This window comes from Leptosomus discolor, chromosome Z (assembly GCF_034619465.1).
Source record: "Leptosomus discolor isolate bLepDis1 chromosome Z, bLepDis1.hap2, whole genome shotgun sequence".
NCBI classification, from domain to species: domain Eukaryota; kingdom Metazoa; phylum Chordata; class Aves; order Leptosomiformes; family Leptosomidae; genus Leptosomus; species Leptosomus discolor.
In genome coordinates, this window is record NC_141419.1 from 63,541,405 (window position 1) to 63,564,443 (window position 23,039).

At 36.6% G+C, this 23,039-nt stretch overlaps 1 protein-coding gene across 2 annotated transcripts in view; it reads right to left on the bottom strand.

Annotated features, from left to right (window-relative positions):
- Positions 1–306: 306 nt before the first annotated feature.
- SMARCA2 (SWI/SNF related BAF chromatin remodeling complex subunit ATPase 2) overlaps positions 307–23,039 on the bottom strand; it is a 101,421-nt gene continuing 78,688 nt past the window's right edge. Inside the window, exons 1-7 of one of the 2 annotated variants that reach the window (XM_009948697.2) lie at positions 19,647–19,739; positions 17,620–17,837; positions 8,056–8,161; positions 7,143–7,244; positions 3,030–3,162; positions 1,865–2,007; positions 307–1,217 (exon numbers count right to left, since the gene is read on the bottom strand). In XM_009948697.2, coding sequence (XP_009946999.1) covers positions 1,182–1,217; positions 1,865–2,007; positions 3,030–3,162; positions 7,143–7,244; positions 8,056–8,161; positions 17,620–17,837; positions 19,647–19,739 — 831 coding nt within the window. In that variant the 3' untranslated portion in view covers positions 307–1,181. Of the gene's footprint in view, positions 1,218–1,864; positions 2,008–3,029; positions 3,163–7,142; positions 7,245–8,055; positions 8,162–17,619; positions 17,838–19,646; positions 19,740–23,039 lie in introns of those variants that run through there. The other variant, XM_086480570.1, reaches the window with a different exon arrangement.

Sequence of the window (23,039 nt, forward strand, 5' to 3'; positions counted from 1 at the left end):
GTTTAATAACTTCAGTTGTAATTAGGTAATGAACTACACTTTTACTTCAAGGTATTATTTTACTACTTCAATTTTATTATTCTTATTTTAACATGTATTGCCTATCTCCTCTCTGTCTCTGAAGATACTTCTATGGTATTTGAATGAGTTCTTATTTTACATTCAGGACAGACCACAGTGGACCTCTCTATAGGAGACATTTTTGTGCCCTCTCATCCCTACTACAAAAAGGTCTTTATGGAGTCATAACAAGGCTACACCTATTGAGCTAAATTATCTCTTTATTAGGAAAGCACCAACACCATGTTCTTCAAAATTACTGGAATTTTATTTGCCTCAGGCTTATGACTTGCAACCAAAGACATTGTGCAAAGAAAGCAAAGATTAAGTACACTTTAGGGAAAAGGTGATAATCCACATCGGTAACATAGAAGATCAGTCTGATGAAAGAAGCCATTCATTACTCTATATAGATTGCAATATTCCATAGCATTTTTTAACCTAACTTTTTTAATTGAGGAAAAAAAAAGTTAAGCAAAGTTTACAGTAGACATAAATTTGATACAATTCAAAAAGCATTTTTTTGAAGATTATCAAGCGTGAAGTGGAAAAATGTATGTGGGAGAAGGTGGATGAAGGCTAACTACTGTACATTTATAAGCTATAAAACAAAGTTGCATATATGTACCACAGTGTAAAAAACCAATACAGAACGGATAAAAACTTTGAAAACTGCCTGATGAAAAATAAAATAACCAGTGGCTTTTAATGGCTTCTCCTGGTTATCAATGCTACAAAAGACTTTTTTTTTTGTCTTTCTGATGCCACTGAAAAACATTCTATCAAATGATAAAACCAGGCATAATCAAATCATTACCAAGTTAAAATCAGCCCATAGAAATATACTATCAACCCACATTTTCCATCAAAAGGTTTTTTTTTCTTGTTTTGTTCTTCAATCTTTTGAGGCCCATTTGGTCACAATATGTTACATTTTTTTCCTTTTTTACACCATGATATCATATGTTTGTCTGGCACTATCCTAAAGCTAATTTATAGAGAATGAGAATACAGAAACAACCCAATGTCTATTTGACAAAGTGAGTTCACTGGGTGTAAAATAGAGAAGGGAGAAGAGAAGGGGAAGGGGTCAGTTCTGGCAAGAAAATAAACCCTATGGATCACTCATCATCACTTCCGCTTGCTTCCGACTGGTCCTAGAGGTAAGAGACACAAGACAAGTCAGAAATTCTTTGCCAGCTATTCTGTGGAATTTGTTAAAGAAGGAAAAAAAAAGTAAGTAAAAGGAAGAAGAATGACAATTAAACTGACAAATCAAGATAGCCTTAAGAAAGTTACTATGTTAGCTAATATTTATCTTACACGACATTTCATTTAATTGCTGTAGATTTTAGAGAAGAAAAGACAGTCAGGAAACACCAGATCTTTCTTTTTACCCAGACATATAAAAACAACTGTGAAGAGGTCTGTTTTTATTTGTTGCAATAGCAGAAGCACCCATCAAAACAAAAAAAACCAAACCAAAACAAAATAAAATCAGCCTAAGAGTTTTTCATCTGTGGACAAAAGCAAACAGATCATGAGGGTTAAAGGTTAAATGCAAGTAGGAACAGCTCCAAGAAACAAGCTCCAAACTTCTTAAACTTCTTGTCTTTCAGCACTGGGACCAGATCTCATAAACACACCCAGATACAGTTAATACCCTGCCCAATTCTCTTAAGATGATCAATACAGATCAAAAATGTGCTTAAGCATAAATAGTTGAGAATTCTGACAGCAAGCAGGAGAGGGTAGAGATGCAATCACTGCAACCACTTCCACAGTCTCAGTGAACAAAACTTACATTTTCATCTTGATCCTCATCACTATCATCATCACTCACGACAGGCTTGGCTTTTGCTCGGCTTTGCCTCTTCTTGCCTTTTCCTTTCTCCCGACTTTTTTCATCCTTCTTATTTAGCTTGATTTTGACTTTCACTGATTTTGCTGTGAAAATATTAACAGCATACATGAATATAACTTTCACTTACCAACTTTCAAATGCTGTCTCTGTTCAAGGAAATTCAGCCCTGGTAGCAGCCTGAAAAGATATTCCCCTCTGTTCTTTATCTGGACCGTGGAACAATGAAGCAGGCATAATTGCTTTTATTTCTCTACTTTTTGATAGTTTTAACAGTAATTTATATTAAGCTATAAAGAATAACTTTAAGTTGACCATGTGCATCTTCTTTTCATTCTCAGAATGCACAGTGTCTTCAGGTGGTATACAATCCTGTGGGATGACACAATTCTAAAAATATTTTCTTCCTTGCACATAGAAATGTTTATCCTTTGACAATTCTTTATGCTATGTGGAGGTGACCAGCAAATTTTGAGTTGACGCTTTCTGAAGAACACGTAAATTCCTGATTCCAGAATACCCAGCAATTTCTAAGTGAACTGCTGAAGTTGCATGCTTTGCACACCCACTTGATATACTTGGAAGAGTAGCTCAGGGAAAAGTACTACACAGAAAGTGGAATGACAGGATCCCTCCTTTTCCACTATATCATGTTTCTGAATGAGTGTCCCCTCCTACTTCTGAAACAAGCGGAGTTTCACTTAGTCATTGTTGCCCTGAAGAATATTTGCAACATCTTAACCAAGTGATGAGTTTTGTATCTCACACCACGGCTGAAGGCTGACCCGCCATGGATAAAGACTGTCTCTAGCCTTTCCAGGCACTTCTACAAAAACATGAACAGGACCAGAGGGGTTTATAAACACTCATGGCCAGTCAGGTCTGCTTCCACAAAGCACCTCTGTGATTTGTTTCTGGCTTTACAACAGTTTAATAACCAAGAGGTATAGCCAAAAGCCTTAAGCTGAATGTTAAATGCAAACTTAGTAAGACGTTACTTTCACCAACGTAAAATAGACTCTTAAAATCAGTCTCTATGCAGAAAATGGAAAACCTCCTCTTCCATCCCCAGATGTACTTTCTTTTCAGTATTTAGCAGAGGACTCACATTCTGATTCTGATTCTTCTTCTTCTTCATCATCTTCGTCATCATTGCTTTCATCCTCACTTTCTTCTTCTTTGGCAATCTTCTGTCGTGCACTTTTGAACACAGACTGAAGAACAATGGAATCCTCATATATCTACAGTATAAATACAAACCTATGTTAGAACTGTAAAGGCAAGGAATATCAAAAATTCACAACATAGACCCTAATTTCCAGTGCAAACCTACAGAGTATATGGCCTTTTCAAATACTGAGTAACAATGCTTGCTGCATGAATTTTACAAGAAACACCAACATTAATTTTTCATCCTCTAAATGAAGAAATTTGCCAATAGTGAGCCACAAAAAGACAAAATGTATTACCTCTAAAATCCCAGTTAAGAGTGTTTTTCTTATTATATTATTACCACAGGAATATTGCTTGTTTTCATTAGATCGTAACAGCACTGAAAAACTGCCAAAGCAACAGACTTCATCAGTAAGCACCTTAATTAAAAGATGGGCTATAGTCTAGCAATACAGTTGATAATTAACAAGGCTAACCCTCATGTTAATTATCCTCAGCTTTTTCTGAAGTGGCTACAAGCAAAATGATTTATCCCAAGCAGCTCATTTCTTCCTTCCTCTCAGATCTAAAAAGACTAGGGGAAAAAAAAAATAAATCAGTGCTTGTTCTAATCTTAGCACCTGTTCTCAGTTCTGTAGGTTGCTAAGTATCTTGGGTACATCAGATTTTCTCTTTAACCTCAAGCATGAGGGGACTCTCAAGAGTGAGAGGACTATGTTTGGCTTGCAACAATTTCTCAGATGAACACAGCAAAAATCTTCTTGTCTCGCTGAGCATCTGTCTTTCATAATCACCTTAACGAGTGAGCTTGTACATTTTGTTTTGAAAAATGTCAGAAGCCAATCATTGGACAATTCAGCACTAGACAATTAAGAATAGTTAACAGAAGACTACAGAGTCATAGATTGTATTTGTGTTTCTCGTCATCGTCACTTAAACTACCTTCGGTGTCATACTGGTCCTCAGGCTAAATTACACACTTCCTTGTCCATTGTATAAAGGGACACTGGGTATTTGTGAGAAAGATAATGGAAGGATTTTTGGCTGCCATTCTACAATCCATATGTTAAAACTGATAAAACTGCTCTAATACTTGCAGGTTCAACAAAAATAATTAGAAAAACTTTGTTCAGCATACTTTACATGAAATACACAATCTTTCTTTTCTCACTTGACTGTCAAGTCCATTTTAGAAAAACTGTCTCTCACTGCACGTTGTTCCCCATTCTGTAAGTACTGCTGTGCTTTTTGTTGTAGGATGTTTGACTGCTCTTCACCATGGTAAAATTTCTTGACATACATATAACAATCATGAATGTTTTGCAAAGGCTTTTCTCCTATTGTATTATGACGTTAGTGGGCTGTGAGACCCCATGGCTTCCTTCCTTGAAGTCAAATGACTATTGACTTTCTCTCACACCTACTTCTTTTCAAGTCAGCTAATGACAGAAGCCCCTGAGTTCCTCCTGAGGACCATTTATTTTTCTTATGCATCGGCCTAGCGTACTCCACTGTTCTTAGGAATGGCTCTTTCACCTAACCTTGCCGTCTTTTCTCAGACCATATACTTTTCTAAGACAAAAATAATTAAGGATGTGTACAACATTGTATTTTTTTAATGCTGGTCACCACATATTTAAGGTATCACTGTAACCCAGACTTTTAAATAGAATTTCTTAGGGAAATAAAGGGGTTTAGAAACTATTTTAACCTTATTAATGTGGAATTATTTGTAATAATCAAGGTTTATTTTGACTCAGAAAAAACCTGGGGCTGCTTCAGGAAAAGCTGTATAAATAGAAATTTTCTTATTTTGACCAAAATCCAATTCCAACAGGTTTCAAAAAAACCCAAGCAGCAATGACAGTGGAACTTCCTCCAAAAAAGGAGAAGCAATGACAACAAAACTTCACAACAAATGACAAAATTAATGACAAATTTCAATAGTCACAAACTATTTTTAACCCCTTACATGTCTGTGTATCATTTGACCATTACAAGATGAAAAACTTTCCAGATCACTGTGGCTGCACCTGAGGATAAAGGCCTCAAAACATGGAATCTGTCTCCCCCTGAAAAAAACTCATAAGGCTCCAGCTCAGATGGAACTGCTTTGCTCCAAGGAAAAGCAGCATGCATCATACAAACAGAACAAACACACAGAATTTCACTTGAAGTCACTGTGTACCTAACTGCCTGAATCAGCCTTTTGGTTTTGGGTGCACATGCAAATAATCGTTTACTGAAGTGAACTGGTATGTCAGAGCCAAGGTGGACCCAAACTATTACAAAGAACATGAGGTAGCCTTAAAAACTGGAGGACTGCTGCATAAGTGTCCTGTAATTTACTGGATATCAAAATGAATGGTATGAGAACTTACCAGAAAGAAATATTAAAAAAACACAGATATGAGTTATTTGTGCTTCATGCTATAAAAAGTAATACTTTTTCTATATTTCAATACTAGTTCTGGTAATTAATGTTGGTACATTGGAATGGAAAATAATACTGCAGCACTCTGATACAGGTTGGGTTATTTCCAAACAGAGCAGCAGTATCTACTGAACATTTCTGCCCAGTCAGGATTATTTCTGTCAATTCTACCACCTCTGCCTAACAAGAGATCAGTTGCCTATTAGCAACTTTAGTCATTCTGATAAGAATAATTCTATTATTTTTCTCATGTAGCTACTGATTTTTCTTTGCCTCTTTTTACCTCCTCTAATAACTTTTACCACTTGCTAAAGTCTCAGTGATACTTTTTGGTATTAGCTTTCCTTCACTTTTTTTTTGTTTGTTTGTTTGTTTTCATTATCCATTATATCATATTTATAGCTGTTTTATTGCTATGTGACTAAGCAGTAAACTGGCAATTTACATTTGGACATGTAGCAAAACTTAGTCCTATGCTTCCTATCATCATTATTTTTCTTATTAAAATATCTTTTAGCTGATTTATTTATAGGTTGTTTCATATAACTGAAGGCAGTAAAAATACCGCAGGTATATATTACAGAAAACACTTTCAGTCTCTAGATAGCAAAAATAATCACAAAATGATGAGCTGTATTCACCAATCCTTCATAATTACTTGCATGCTCATTTTAATTTTTAATTCTTAAATTTTAATATAAACTCCCCAGTTTAGCTAACTGTTATCAGAAATGTTTAGGAATTTGAAGGATGCATTACACTGGCAACATCAACCTTCAGCTTACTTTTACTTAGGTTTCTTTTAACATCATTTTTTTCCTCTTGCGCTTTACAGGAGTTGTCTTCATGTTCTCTGTTTCAATTTCATACTATGTTTGCATCACACTATTTGGATGTAATCTATAAAAATAATTATCCAAGACTATGTTTCACTGTATTGTGAGACAACTTCCTTATCTGTCATCCAGATTGTGTAGTCTTTTCTTTTGTGTCAAGTGTCCTGTTCTACATTCACAGCACTAAGCACATTCATGTGTGTGAAACATCTTGTTTGAGATGAGAGATTTTGGCTTCTAAACCTCTGAGACTCATTTGGAATTTATTATCACTGTCTCTTAAAATGGACACTGATCTTTCAAAAAAAAAAAAAAAAAAAATTACCAGAGAGTATAAAGCTTCATACACAAAGGTTTACTGCTGGACAAACATTTAATTTGTATCTTCCATTAGCAGAACTGAAGAGTTCAATATGAACTATTTCCTCAACATCCTGTCCTAAGCTGTACTGTTACATCTGCTCCTTCTATCATCCAATGTATCACTCTACATACACTGCCTTTTACTGTAGAAGAAAATAGTCTTAGAGCAGCTCTAAACCATACACAGATCAGAAAAAAATGGTATCAGAATTAGAGTCAAAACTAATTTCTCTGCATGCACACACTGCAGCTGTGCCCAGTGAATTCTGGACGATTCTAAGAATCTGGGCATTTTTCTCTATTCAAAGTAAAAATTAAAACACAGGGTTTATATACATAATATAATAATCCACAAGCACTGAAAACATTAGGTAGGGGAAACCTGTATGGTTAACAAAAAGTGGTTCATTCAGACCTGTGATCCCTCCAAATTGAATGTCTGAGCATTGTGACACAGCAACATGACATCTTTCTCCAAGTCTCCAAGACTCCGATACTTATGGTTGCGGATTCTTTCCTGTTGCATTTGTTGAGGAAATGGAAAGAAGTATGGGTGGGCAATAGTGCAGAAAGAAAAACAGCAGACAGGACACTGAATTAATATTTGATTTCAACATACTAAAAGCTTTCTCTTTAAAAATTTTGCCTAAGGATCACAAGTATCTGTTTAAAACTAACAAATAAAAGTCTTAAAATGTATTGTTATCTTATTACTCAAAAAAAAAAAACCACCAGGGTAATAGAGTAAAAAATAAGCAATTGCTTGTGAACCAGAATGGACAAAATCAACAGAAATGGAGCTCTTTTCGCAAAAGGGGTTCCAGTTTCTCCTTCATAGGACAGAAACAAAATAAGCTATGACATGAATGAAAGTCATAGGGCTATAACATTACCTAACACACAACAAGCTGCTTAAATCCCATCTGCCAAACTGTGTTTGGATCTGACCTGTCTGTTCCAACATGTGAAGCTAGTTTAGGGATGGCTATAGAACCATTAGAACCATTAAAACTTTGCAAACACTGTGTTTTCACCGAAGATGTGCTTACAGATTCACAATTAGTTTTTTTCACTGATGTCATCTCTGAAACCGTCATTCATGTCACATTGCTACATTCTGATTTCACTTCAAAATTACAGTGATGTGCTGCAATACACACTAAACAAAATTCCTAACGAGGTGTGTAACAATGTTTAAAATCTAAGCCACGAATACAGGTACATACAATATTCAGGTCATTGTAGTTTTAATGATTACTTCATGCTTACCCTTCTGCATTTTAATAAAAAGAAACTGAGGAATCTCCACCTCCAAAAAACATTCTTACCTTTATCTTTTTGAAGTCCACTGGTTTCCTAATCAATTCGTAATACTCTGGTAATTCCTTCCTAGATGGGAGCTGAATGAAGACTTCACTTAGCTGTCGTCCTGAACTGTTGAGAAAAACAAACCCACAATGCAAAGAATTACGAGAACTTTCAAACAAAAATGCATGCACACATACAATCTAATCATAAGAAAAAAATAAAAAAATAAAATCACGATTTTTTCTTACAAAGAATTAGAAATTGAACCCTGCTCTGATTTTTTAATTTGGTACAGAAAATTAATTTACAATTTAAAACGTATTCTTTGTGCTGCTGTTCTAACATATCACCATCGTTATAGAATCACATTTGGAGGAATATGGAAGCAGGATCAGGACTTGAATCTGAATTCCATAGTGGTTTGCCAAATACAGTCTTATCCTTTTCGCATTTTTTAGAATTTTTAGCAAGCATCGCTCCTGTCACTATAAGTTTATCTTCTTCTTGGTCATTTTATAGTTGTTTTGTACCTCCCCACCATAGCAAACCATTTGTTCAAATGGATTCAATTTCAAAATTCAATTATACCAGATTCTTATTGTTATCAACAAGATATCTATAGTTATCAACTAGATGTTACAACAACAACAACAAAAATTAACTTCCATTAATGACTGTTAGGTTTCTGGGAAGATCATTGCAACTGTAGTGAAAATCACTACTGCCATTTGCACTTCTTCAGTCATCTGAAATAAAGTGATGCATTACCATACTTTAGGAACATTGCCTATGACTGACAGGTGTTCAGAATTTCTAAGATTTCCAGATTTCCCACTGTTCGTCCTTTATTAATAGCTGTTTTAACACTTCCAAATTGAGGGATCTTTAAAATCTTCTTATTTGTGGCTTCCCAAATAACACATGGCTGTAAGTCACCTGCAGAGGAAAGTCTTGATGGCACTTACGGGCTTAAGTCTTTTTTTTTCTTCTTGTGTGCATGTCATTTTTCTCGCAGACTGCACATAGCATTCACAAGCACATCCCAGCCCACATTCACATGTTTCCTCTCACAGCTACTTCAAAACCGCTCTGTTTTCTCATTTGCATCTTTGGATGGTAACTCAGGGATACCAAACCTTCAAAGGAGTTGGGCAAGAAGGCTGTCAAGTCCTGGTATCCACCTCTCTTGCAGTCACCCTCCACAGTGGTGTAGGATCTTACCAGATACATTAAACTAATACTGAATTGAAGGTTAGCTGAGGCAGTTCTGCCATGGAGGATAAGGATGATAAAAAGCACAGAACAGCTCTGCCTTTTACAAAAGTCATGAATGCCTACTATATCTTAGGCATTTTTTAATGTCTGAAATAGCATCAGAATTTGCAGAGGTACTATTTTTCTTACAGACCTGACAGACCAGTGAACAAGCAGGAATAACCAGAACTACCTCATCTCCTAAGCAGCTGTCTGCTCACCTAATCCTAGATTTCTTATTCTTCTTGGTTTAGTCCTGGAATACTGCTGCTCCTTATATATCTTGCATCAGAGAGGACAATAATGTAAATGTTCTAATCACAGCTTGCTAATCAGTGTCGTTCAACCAATATCCTGGGCGCCAACCAGCAGCTACACTATTTTTCCATCTAATGCAAAACTAGAAACCAAAAGCCACTGCCTCATCCTGACAACTTTTGCCTGACTTGCAATAGCAGAAGCCATTCCCCTTGCCTGCTTAGCAGTAACAGGCATGAATGCACTTCTGGGTGCTGCTGCTGCACGGTGAGACAAGACAGCGTACTGTCTTGAGAGGTACTGTCAGAGAAGGTGAGAGTGAATTCTGTCTACCCCATACAGCTGTTGGGGTAGACACCCTCACAGACCACCTGGACCTCACACTCCAGGCAGTTACCAGCAATTTCACTCAACAGATCTAATTTATTTGGGAAACTCCCTGATACTGAAGCAGAGTAAATCACAAAATGATCAGAAAATTGCCATCCCAAGACTTACTATTTCTCTCCTGCAGCAAATAATTGTGAAACTCAGGCCACAGCACCTCCCATCTCCTTTGGTACTCATTCACACCAAAGAGAGAAATTCATTACTTTCATACTTCCCATGGCAAAGTGGGAGGTGTTTATGCTATGGATTTAACGGCACCAATCCTGCTAATGATCTATGTGAGTGGCTCTGTCATTCCACATGACAGAATTTGTCTTCATCTCAGACTGCCCTCTCAAAGAGAAAATGGAAACAACACAAGGAAAACCAACACATTAAATACACAGTATACAACTGACTAAATTAACATGCTTCCACTTCTTTGCAAATTGAGGACTGTATTTTTTTTTTTTTTTTGGTTAAAAAAGAGAATTGTTGAGCACTCACAGCTTCAACTGAGATGAGTGAAATTTGTTCTGAACCTACAGAACACTAAGTACACTGAGAAATCAGACTCTGGTGCCCAAATGGTGGCTTTACATTTCTATTCCTGAGAATAAAATGTTGTGAAAAAGTTCTGTATTTGCAAGACATTCAGACTCCTTATGAGCATTATGAAGAAGCCCAGGGGGAATGCAGCCATTCATTAAGTGATCAATGCTCACCTTGTATGTGCAAGGCACTGGCCCTGTGGAAAAGCAAAGCAAAGCAGTACACTGTCACACCATTACACAGCATACTGTAACGCACCTTCCTGAGGGAACCACATCAGGTTTCCACCTTTTTCCTGTTATATCCTATTTATCTGTGTGCTTGACTTCACAAACTTAATACAGTTATTTTAATACGTCTGTGCAATTTACTGACATGATATAGATGTAAGCTAGTCCTTTAAAAATTGTGAAAAGTTGCTTTCAAAACTTTGTGCAGTGTGAATCTGGATTTGCTATGCAGAAGGACTGAGTCTTCATTTCTGTGTTTTAAACTTCAGCAGCTTTCTTTTAACAGAAATATCTACTTGAGAAAAATTACTAAGCCACTGATGCTTGTGTTGCTTCAATTATGCTTCAGTGTCTAACAACAAACAGAATAATTTAAGGAACAGCTACTAATAATCTAATTCTGATTGAATTTTAAAATGTTTAGTATATTTGTGCTATTAAAAAAGCTTCTGATGATTGCAGAGTTTTTTATCTCATGGCTATATATTTTTTTTCTCTTTTTACCTACACTCACCCATCCTTACATTGTATTTTATATTAAAAATATAACAGTAGCAAATTATTCAACCGTAATATCCTATTTTCAAGATATAAATCTAGCCAACTGTGATTTGTTCACACATTCTATTAAACTAAGAATGCCACAGAAAACCTTCAAGCTTTTGCTTGACACAATTAATTACTGAGAATCATTTAAGGCCATGAAAGAAAAAGCACTAAGGGCATGAAACACGCAATAGACAGAATACTAGTGCCTGATTTTGTCTACTCAGATCAACAGCAGCTTATTCTGCTTTATCATTTTTATAGAACCTCCTCTCACAAAGAAATACTATCTTCTGCTCCCTTTGTATATGTGCATCTATACTGTAAATTAATGTGGTCTTTTCTTACATAATCTCAAATGGCTGTGCTGTGGATACAACAGAGAAAATGAGTAATTATTAATGCAACTCTGATTTTAATCCCTGTCCCCACTTCTGTAATTAGAAAATAATAATCACAACAACTACCACATAAAAATCTTGCGCAGTAAAAATCACTTACAGTTGCCTAGCAACTAGCGGGATACATGCTGAAGGGAAGAAGGACCAGAATAAATTAAAAGAGCTGACTGTGAAAGAACTGTGAGTGACAGTTCACTGTTACTGCATCAGCTCAGCATGCTAGTCCTATGCGGGCTCACATAAAAAATACTAGCTCACATAAAAAAATGCTGTGCGAGTTAAAAAACATCACAAAATACTGCTAATTTTTAAAGTATTTTTGCTTAGAAACATATTTGTGCTCGATGTTTCTGATTTTCTGCCATTTTTGTCAAACTGCTTACAAGGTGCATACAAGCATATATTTCCACCATTTAGTCATGATCATCTTCAGTGGAATTAAATGCAGGAATAATTATGCCTCATTTGTATAAGGCTTCTTTTGTATTTGTTTTCCCTGGTAGTATGGGGCCAGAAGCAATCGACCACTAACCTGTCAAAAATATTATTACTATCAACACGTTCTCCTTTGGAATCAAGAGGCAACTATGAAGCTGGAACTGCCAGACTTACCTTATTTCTGGTAAATTTCACCCTTTCAACAAACAATTAGTGTTCAATTTAGAGTGAGTAGAATGAAGAGTCCTGCACTCTTGCCCTAGTCAAGAGCACTCACAACCAGAACCACAGCGTGCAAACTGTAACTCCCAATCAAATGCAACTCACAAGGATGCTCTTTAAAAAAAAGGAGTGTGTGTTGCAGGAGAGTTGAAAGAGCTTACATAGCAAGGTGGTTCCTCTGTATTTAACAACTTCCCACAGTAATCAGGCTATATAGGCACATGATTAATTTTCGTTAAATGTATTCAATAGTTCTTCCCTTTTGGAATTGACTGTAATAATTATGGTGGACCTGTCCCCATCATTGAAATAGAAGTGGATAAAAATACTTAAAAAATTTAATTCCTGGTTTTGACAAATGGCTATGTACTCCGTAACTTTGGCTTGTCTATAAATAAGAATTATTTGCTTTGCATGTTTGAATACTCCAGAGTACCAGTTGGCATAATTAATTACTAGTCAGATTAGTAATGGCTAATTACATTACTCACCGTTTTACAACAGTTAAAAACCGGCAACTTGAGAAAAAAGCTGCAGATAGTCTGAATAAAATCCATTTCACATCAGAGAAAAAAACTTTCCCTGAGCTATGTCCTGTCAAAATTAGAATAATATGGCCAGAAATTTCAACATTTTGGCTTTAATGATGCAGTGATCAAAATGCTAAGCACCACAGAAGGGGAAGTCTCTTGCCAAGCAGGAAACATAGACAGGGCACAACTCCACCTTCAACTTTCTTGCAGCTTTATTAAAATGCCACCCACTATGGGGTGGAGCCTTTGTGAGGTTAACTGTTATACCTTGCAAGTCCTTACTTTGAGTCTCATGAACAAAGAGAGCAGGGAGATCACAAATGAAAATCACTGCATGGAATAGAGCTATCAGTGTCCTGAGACTCTTGAAGTCAGCTGTTACTACCTAAACAAAGTTAATGCAAACCGGCTGCAGTATCAAACTGGCACCTAGACAGGAAATATCAAACTCTGGTGAAAGGCAGACAAGGACATGGATTTGTAGGGAAGCTGAGGGATTACAAGGTATGAAGTATCATTCTTTTTCTCTACTTAACCATCAGTAACAGGAAGCTACACTTGTATTTTGTCTTCCTCTGAAATAAAAAACAAAGGAAAACTTTCAAAAGAGGAAAAAGTTTGGGGGACTAAGCCTGCATGTGTATGATGCAAAATCAGCAGCTGGGGCTCAAATTTGACATACAAATTCCTTATTCTGAAAAGAATACATATGTCTAGTAGAACTGTCTCTGCTTTCAAAAGCCTAAAGCATTTAAACTGGACATACAAGCTAATTTTGCTTTCTGAAAACATATGTATTACATATATGACTCTATGATAAACCATTTCTATGGGCATTCCTAATTTTGGAGGGAAGGAAAGACAAGTTAAAAACATTAGAAGTGGAAAAAAGTGTGGTAATAGTGCTGGATTGATGAATTTCAATTCGCTCTTCTCTCAACAGGTGTTTTACACTGCAAGATTAGAACAAGAAAGAACAAAGCAAAGGCACCTATATCTTACTTTAAGAAATAATTGCAACAAAATCCCAGATTAATATGTATTACTGCAAATGCAGTCTGCAAAGATGATGTGTATACTTTACATTGGAGAACCAGGATCAACTGTGTGACTGGAAGGATGTCTCCAGGTCCTTGAAGTGACTTGGTATTGTAAATAATCGTATATAAGTTTTTTAATCAAGGAAAAAAAGCACAGATCTATATAGGTATTCCGTATGGAAACGTTCCAGAACTCAAGTTAACAACTTGAATGTATTCATGAATGTTTACACTCATATGGGACATGGTTTAGTGGTAGGCTTGCTAGTGTTAGGATAATGGCTGGACCTGATGATCTTGAAGGTCTTTTCCCATCAAAATGACTCTATGATTCTATACAACCTTGTGATCAACATCCTGTATCTCATATATTTCTACACTCTCTCTGTGTTTATGCTTCCCTTCTTTCCCAGGTGAATTTACTGAGAGCAATCACCTTCCCCTCTCAGATTCTGTGTTGTGTTTGGATAAACAAACCAGTTTCCTCTTGCAAGACTCTTCCATGCCACTTATAATTGAAATAATCATTTACCTTGCCTCAATGTAAACTAATCATTCTTGAATGGAAAAGTATTCAAGCACTATATACAGCAACTCAGAAGCATTAATGGTATCACATATAATGGCATACACTTATAAAGAGTATTTCCTCATCCACACAGGCAATAGTGTCAGGGCCAGGCTCCCATTTTCTTATGGCTGGACAATACCGATGGCTCATAGTTAGCTTTGACCAATAATTTCTTTGCCTGGGTCATACTTTTTCTGGCAGTTCCACATGATGAGCTTCCAACTAAAAGAAGTATTTCCTATTTTCAGTCTGTAAGTACCTTATAATGCACTCTGAGGTACTGTATTTCATGCCAGTTCTTTTACTCCAGACTTGTGTTTGGTCCTCCATGAATACCATCCCAATATCAATATTTTAAAACTTTATATTTTGGTCTGACCTCAATGCTAACTTCCACAGTTCTTTAACAGGGGTTTGCAAGTAGCTGGATATCTACCTCTGAATTTCCTTTTCAAAGAATCATATGCTGCATTTCTCTACATTGAACATTTACCTCAAATGTTGCTAATTTGTCTGTTTAATCTTATTTTGACCTTTATATAATCACTGTAGCTCAAACTTCAGTTTACTATTGCTTGTATTACTGTAGCCTCTAGCTTTCCTACACATAGGCAACTCAGCCTATTTTGTTGGATGCTTTTTAAATAAGGAAGGAGATGCCAAATGCCTACTACAGAAGTCAAATACAAGACAGTTAGGAAAGGATTTGGAGACTCCTTCCCTGCCATCAACATTATACAGAATCACTAGACAAAAGCAGGCAACTCATACTCCAGATTTTTGCAGGCACCATGGAAAATAGTCTTTTTAAAAAGAAAGGTTTTAAGAACAGAGAAGCGGTTCTGTATTTACAAGGAGCTCTTCTCAAAAGCAAGGGGAAACATGAGATAAAGCACACAGATTTATTTGTTTAGCAATGCCTGTTGGCTTACTAACTGCAACAAAACTTAGTATAGATTGTAGGATTGTAACTCAGGTGGAAGTCAGTAAGAATTTGGATGGGTATCACCTGACCACCTTTTGGGACACAAACAGCTCTCTGTGGTCTGGATAAGCCCTCTGGACTTTCATAAAGTAGAGATGAAACATCTACTAGCACTGAAATTTTAAGCTAAAGACAAAGACGATTTCAAGCATTCAAATACTAAACACATGAAAAAATATATTCATGTATTCCCCAGATGAAGCTCATGGCCTACTTTTCTTCCAATTAACCTGTCCCTCTGTATTTGCCCCAATTGCCTTCATTCACACAAAAGCCCAGAGCTGACCACACATCAACCTCCAACAAAGCTGAAGGGTTCAAATGCCTAAAATCCACTTAATTCTAAAGCTGTAAATCCAGAAAATGTTCACTGAACTCTGTAACAACTCAACCCCAAAGATTTTAAGATACTGAAGTTTCCAAAGATTTTAAGATACTAAAGTTTCCTGATGCCTAAAATTGCAATTCTGTTCTGTCCCACCTTTTGTAGGATTAGGTGGTTTGATGGTAGGTCACAAAAAAATCAGAAGACAGGAACTTGGAACTCTTCTGCATAGCTCATTGCTCAGTTTAACAGGCATTCCTAATAGAACAGAGCTTCATACAGCTTTCAATGTGGGCACCAACTCTGTCTCGCATAAATGGGGGCTCCTGGGAGCAGTAATAGTACGTCTTATCAATAAACAATAGCACAGTGGTTAACTTGTTTGACAGAGATCAGATGTGAACTTCCTGGGGCACAAGTGACTGGCAAGAATCTTTAACTTCCCCAGTAACTATCAGTTACTATCAGTAGCTATCCCCTGCTGAAGACTAGTGGAAGTAACTTCGCTTGCTTTTTTAAAAATTAGAAGTAGGCACCCTGATCACAGAATCACAGAATGTTAGGGGTTGGAAGTGCTCGGCAACAGAAGAAGGATCAAGCCCAGGGATGCAAAATGAAGAGATGCTTCCTTGCAGCGCTGACTGGAATATCCTAACTTTAAACACTTCGCCCTTCTCAGCTACTCTGTTAGTTGAGATCACAGCAAGCTACACTGACTTTGTGGTCATGTTCATTGCTGTAAAGCCTATTCTGATGCAATAAAATTTGCTACGTACTCTAGAGAGCCCACAGATCACAGAATGCTTCATTTCAAGTTACAGGCCAAAAAAAGTCAGGCATGTTGACTACCACCCAAGTTAGCCATGTACAGCAGACCCAGAACAGTAGCTGCAAAAACCGAAAAAGTGCAACTTGCCATTTGAAGTCACAGACTGACTGAAAGTTGTTTACTTGCAAAAATTATATTATGCTTGTGCGAGTCATCTAATGCAAATACTTATTGATTTTCTCTGAATGCATTTAATACTCATTTAGCTTATAATTGTTCCTTATACAATTTAAGTAATTCAATGTACAGCAAAGAATGGTTAAGTACACAAGAAAGCTTTACTGTTTTTTGGCAAATAGAAGTTGAGTTAAAAAATACAGTTTTCTCAAACAAGTCTGATTCAAAGATGCTATTAGCTAATTCTACATTTCTTCCTCATGAAGCACAGATGATTTTCTGTTTGAAAACGTGCAAAACAGAAGTCTTCAAATGACATTTCAGATTGAAAGTGCTATTTTTTTCCCAGGGTCCAGCTAGTTAGCATTTTATTATGCTGAAAATAGGGATTTCTTGACAAACAGGCTTCCATCTCAACTGTGGACAACATATTATGCTCAGTATTTCTACAGTTTTTCCTTTGGCAGCTCAGAGGCTCGTGATATGAGCTTTACATTTTCTGGGCAGTCTTTCAGGTCATGGTAAGACCCATTAATAAATCTGTAGTCATGTATTTGAAAAGATTAATCTGAACACACACTGCACCACTAAACTGAAGGAAAATCCCGCTCAAGCTAAATGTTCTTAATATACTTCCTGAGCAGAGTTACTTCATTTCTAAGCAGGTGCTCCAGGCTTCATTTTTGTATTTGTGTTTCAACAACTTCCTATCAGATGGGTTTTTAAAAAACACTCTACAAACAATGAGACCTACACGATCAGGCTCTAAGTGGAATTACTTTTCAGAAATGCTGTGTCAGCAAACTCTTCTAAAGACTGAAAATAAAAATGAAGCTGTTAAAAAAACACAGAGAGGGATACCAGCATAGAGGGAGAGAGCACATACAATAGAGAGAGACTGTCTCCAAGCTCACCTATCCTTGTAGTTTATCACAGTATCAATGATAGCATTCATTTGTTTTGTCAGTTTGGGTGGGTTGGGTGACAATTTCTCTGCAGGAGGCCTGCCTCTTCTTTTCTTTGCTTTCTCTCCATCTTCCTTTGCAGAATCTTTATCGACATTTCTTCGTCTCTTCCGTTTTTTAAGCCGGACTTCCTCTTCCATTTCTTCCAAATTGCCGTCTTCAATTGCCTGACAACCATGGATTCAAAAAGCATGATTTTTAAACAAAAGAGATATTGAAAAGGGAAATAATAAACTATATTTAAAAACAAAACCACAACCCCACAGGATGCAGATAATTTGACTCAAAATGTTCAGCTTATTTATAAACAAGAGAGCAACAAGAAATTGAGTTACTGGCAATCAAAGAAACACTAAACATTAATTTGTTCTAAGAATTCCACTATCATCTAAATAGATGCGTGTTTATCTGAACCTTGAATTCCACACCAACTCAGTTTCACACACAATAATGGCCTGTGGTGCTATATCAGTAAGTGTACAACAAATACTTATTTGTGCACATCAGTGGCAGTTCTGGTTTATATAGTTCCACGCAAAACAGACTTTGATATGTGCATTTTCAAACAGGACAACCAAAACTGCGCTCAGGTTCCAAAGCCAGATCACACACAGTTCTTTGTCCACACAAACAACACACAGATACCTTATGCAGCAACAACTCAACTTCTCTTCCAAATAGTTCAAGCAACTTCCAAATCGCCTAAGCATTAAAACCATCTCTAAAATGTATCGTTTTCTTCTAGAAAAGTAACCAACAGATAGACAGAAGCACTGACAATACAGTGCTTTACGGTAGAAAGCACTCATAACATGGGATGCAAAAAACAAGACAAACCAAAAAGAATCACCAACCCCCCCTGCCCCCCCAGCCACAAACAAGGAACACTAGTTTCAGTTACCTGGATGTATGCTTTTAGAGACCCAGCAGCACTGTGCAGAGGGATAAAAAAATTGCCACAAAAAAATAAACTAGGAATAATGGGAACCTGTTCACACACTGACTATCGGAGCCATGTGATAAAGCAAGAAGCTGAACTTTTCTTAATTTGGGAAAGCCAACAAAAGAAAAGAAATAAAAATATCAGGTCATAAAAGAACAGAAATTAAAAATTTAAAAAAAAAATTGAAAAAAAAATCTTAAAACTAGGCTTTCTGATTAATGCTTTCTCAGAACATAACTGATGTTGATATTTGTCCCTTTTGCCTCTCAATATTGCCCTGAGTACATGCAAATGCTAATCAATCCTTTCTCGTAGCTGAAAGAGCTCTAATCATAAGGCAATTACCTTCATTTCTCCACAGCACCAAACATGGCTAATATTTATGATCATGTGAGCATAACAATCAATACAAAAAGAGTGATTACAGCCCAGACATAATTTTTCTCAATTGTGTACAATGTCTCTTGAAAAACGTTTTGTGAACAAAACCTGATGCACAACACTAAACAACCTGGCATGTTAAAAACACCAGTGGGATTTCAAAATCTGTTTCCTATGCATCCTCCGTTGTGCAAATCCACAGAACAAACACGAACGCAGAATCCTGAGGGACAGCCTGAAACTAGGCCTTAATAATCAAAAGACAATTTACATCATGCTTCCACAGCATTCAGATAACCACTATGAAGGAGGCTTGAGATCTGATGAGTTAGGAAGAAAAACGAAAGGAAAAAAAAATAACCTGCACACAATTCATTAATATTCATTTGGCTAAAGCAGGACACCCACTATAAACCATTGCAGCTAACGAAGATTAAGAAAAGGAAATTTCTCTGCAAATCTTGGAAGCTAGAAAAGCTAATAATAAATACAGCATGCAAGGCTGTCAACAGTTAATGTCACTGCTCTCCTTAAGCAGTCAGTTGTACATTGAAATACGAAGAACACTGACTTTTGATGTGTTACACACCTACACATGCCTGTGATGTAGTTCTACTGAATCTTCAAGACGGCAATGAAAAAGGATATTTACCTTACCACTATCAGCAGGCCGGCTATCGGAAATCACAGTTAGTGGGGATAAAATTAACAAGCCAGCAAAGCAGCGAGCTGCTAGTCTCTTCATCAGCTGATCAGGAAAAAAAAGAGAGCTGGGGAAAGGCTATGTTTTCATATACAAGTAATTTTATTTTACTGAAAATTTAATACTGAAAGGATTGTGGATACTCAAATCTGCTGTTTCATTCTACCTACTACAAGGCCCGAAGCCTTCCTCCTTCAGCCTGCTTTAATATTGACAACTACTTATCATATTTCTCCCCTTATTATTCTAGGCATCCAAATTAGATTTTTAGCTGGACAGTTACTGACTCTTGTTAGCATTGTAATTATAATAGCACAAATAGACAATTTCATGTATGATTTTAAAACTGAAATAGGTTACACGCATTTTAAAGATGCATTTATTACAGAAAATGTATTCCTATTGCTCCGCAGTGAACAGATCAGGTTTTGAAACTGATTTAAAAAAAAAAAAATCTATTCTGATTTACAAGAAATTAACAAAAACAAACCAAACCAAATTATCATTTTGTTAACTTCGGTAACATCTTGTTGTCAGAAAACTGGTATTCGCTTAACCAAAATATATTTATATTTTTGTTTGCTTGAGAAAATTTTAGAAAAATCTATCAGGACAAAGAGAAAAGATTCAAGTAAAAAGGTTTTTTTTTAATATTACATATAGCAATGTAGCAAAGACAAAAAATAAACCAAAGTAAACTAACATATACTCTTGCACTCTTAAAATTAGTGACTAGCAGATAGCAAATTAATTCTTAGCATATCGCAGATCTCCAAACAAATAGAAAACTGTCTACTTAGCTAGTAATACATCAATCCATTATTATACTCAGCTTTCAAAATTCATATGCATGAATGTGAACTTGGACAGTTTTCCTTAATTTAAGACTTTAGTGAGACAAAAATGTTGTTATTGTGACTCCTAACATTAGCCTCAAGTGGCAAATCTGCATTCTGTATATAAACAGTAGTATTTAAAACTAAACCTGTATGATTTACTCTGCCTCTAAAGATGGCTTAAAACTGTATCACATAAATCAATTATCAGCAGAGATATTAATGCTCTGTGCATATGTCTACACATATGAACTATGCATGTGTGTACGATCAACAAAATATTTATTAAACTAATTCATCTGACTAAGCTCTTTGTTAGAAAAGCTTACTATTCTAGGGCTGAAGTGCCACACCGGAAAGAATGCCCTTCCGAACCTTTACCAGTACGATAATGATACAAATCCCAGACACAAATCTCCAGTTCCTAACAGAAGACAGGCTGTGTGAGAGTGCAAGATAGCACAGACATCTCCCATGCTCAAATGCCTCTGGATTAGTGAGGTGAACAGCATGGGAGTCAAGGAAAATAGTACACAAATAAAAATTTAACACTTTCCTTCCCTTAAGGAAACAGGACAAAAGAGTACAATAAAGATTGGAGACTTCATTTTTTGAAAGAAAGCTGTGAAAATTTAATGTCAAATTTTGCAAAGGGTTGTGCAACCTTTGAAAGGTGTGAATCACATGAAAGGCAGAGATGCCAGTGGAAGCGTGAGGACCCAATGTTAAGTCCAGTACTGACAAAATCTTCCTGCTTTTCTGAATCTTACTGCTGTATCCTGGTCCATGTACACAAAACAATTTCCTTGCTAAAGAGCTAAGAGCATGCAGGATTCTCACTGCACCAGAATTTTAAGAAAGAGCATACTGACCATGGATTAAAGAAACTGAACTGCCTTCCTACAAAAGGAAATGCACCTCCCAAACCCAAAAGTGGATTTTTCAGAACACAGGTAGAAGTTACTCCTGAGACAGTTGGCCTTCTTCTTGCTGCTTGCAATTACACTTTCCTCTTCATAAAGGAACATAGCTGTTTTGAGGTGGAGGTATTCTTAGTAAACATGGATACAGCTACACAAGCACCACAGAAACAAAATAAGATCAAATGGAAACTGGTTTGTTTCTCCATGTGAAGAGCAGGACATTATGGGTGTATTCTTCTTGAAAGCATGACATAGCACCACGACTGAACACCTTTTCAATTGAGAATTATGGACCCAAATAAGCACCAAGAGCCACAGCTCTGAGTTTTGTTTCATGACTGCCTTCTGCAAGTTAATGACCACGTAAGTGTTATATTAACTTTTAAATTTGTTTTACAGGAATAATTGGGTAACTCATGTGTGGTCACACAGAGAATCAATGAAGGTGCTCAGCATAAAATCTGTTTTGGTGTCTAAGGCCTCCCTCCAATATTTAGATGACACAACATTGTACAACACAGTTATTTTTCCTTTGACTGGAGATAACTACAGTATTGTTACAAGAAAGTAACGGCACAGTGAAAGCTACTGCTGCTACTTAAGAGTCAAAGAAACCGTACATAGCAAACAGGAGTGTAATGTAGTAAGTCTACTTGACAATGCTGAAAGTATGTTCAGACCAAATGGGAAATGGGCACAGAACACGAGAATTGAGATCTCTTCCTGCGTCCCTCTCTGACTTTTATCTTAATAAAATGAACATTAAGATAGCTTGCCCCCTTCCCTTCAGACATCAATACCCTGTGTCTCTCCAACCTGCACAGTCAGAAGAGAGCTCTCGTGACTAACATTACCATGTGAACAGATTTGTTAGCATGCTAATTAAACTCCTGTGTTTCCATACAAAACACATATAACATAGGTGAACAGAAAAAAGGTCAGCTTCCCAACTCCCTAAACATAAACACTAACCCAATCGCACGAAGTTTACAAAAGAATGAACTTTTCTGGGAACAACATGTAACTTACCTAGGCTTTGTACTGACTACTGGCCAAGAGCCCTAAGCTTCAGGGCTGTTAAGCACTTAAAACCAGGAAACATGTCAGTAACACAGTAATGAACAATGGATGACCGCTTTGCAAAATGAAGTTCTCATTTACCAATTCGGAAGAGAAGAAAGAAATAAAAAGAACCCTTCAGAAGGCTAATAACAAACATTGAAAGCACTAAAAAGTCATCTACCTGCCCCTATCAATTTGTCTCTTCAGCATCATCCTTCAAGTCCTATACTGATATTCCAAGAGAAATTCCACTTGGTTTTTCTTCCCTTCTTGCTCTATTTGAAATCCTACCCCTTTTTATTTTAAATTTTTGTTCCGATTATACGTGCAAACTGATGAAGACGTCAGCTTTCCAACCTGAAGTTCACCTTCTCAAGATCTCTTCAAAATCTAATTCTCCTTTTTAGTTTCTCCCAGTGACATTTCTGATGTATGGGACTGTTTCTAATTTCCACAGATTGGAGTTATTTCTTGGCTCTCTGGAACAAGTTCCCTTACATTGTAACTAATTACCTCTTGCT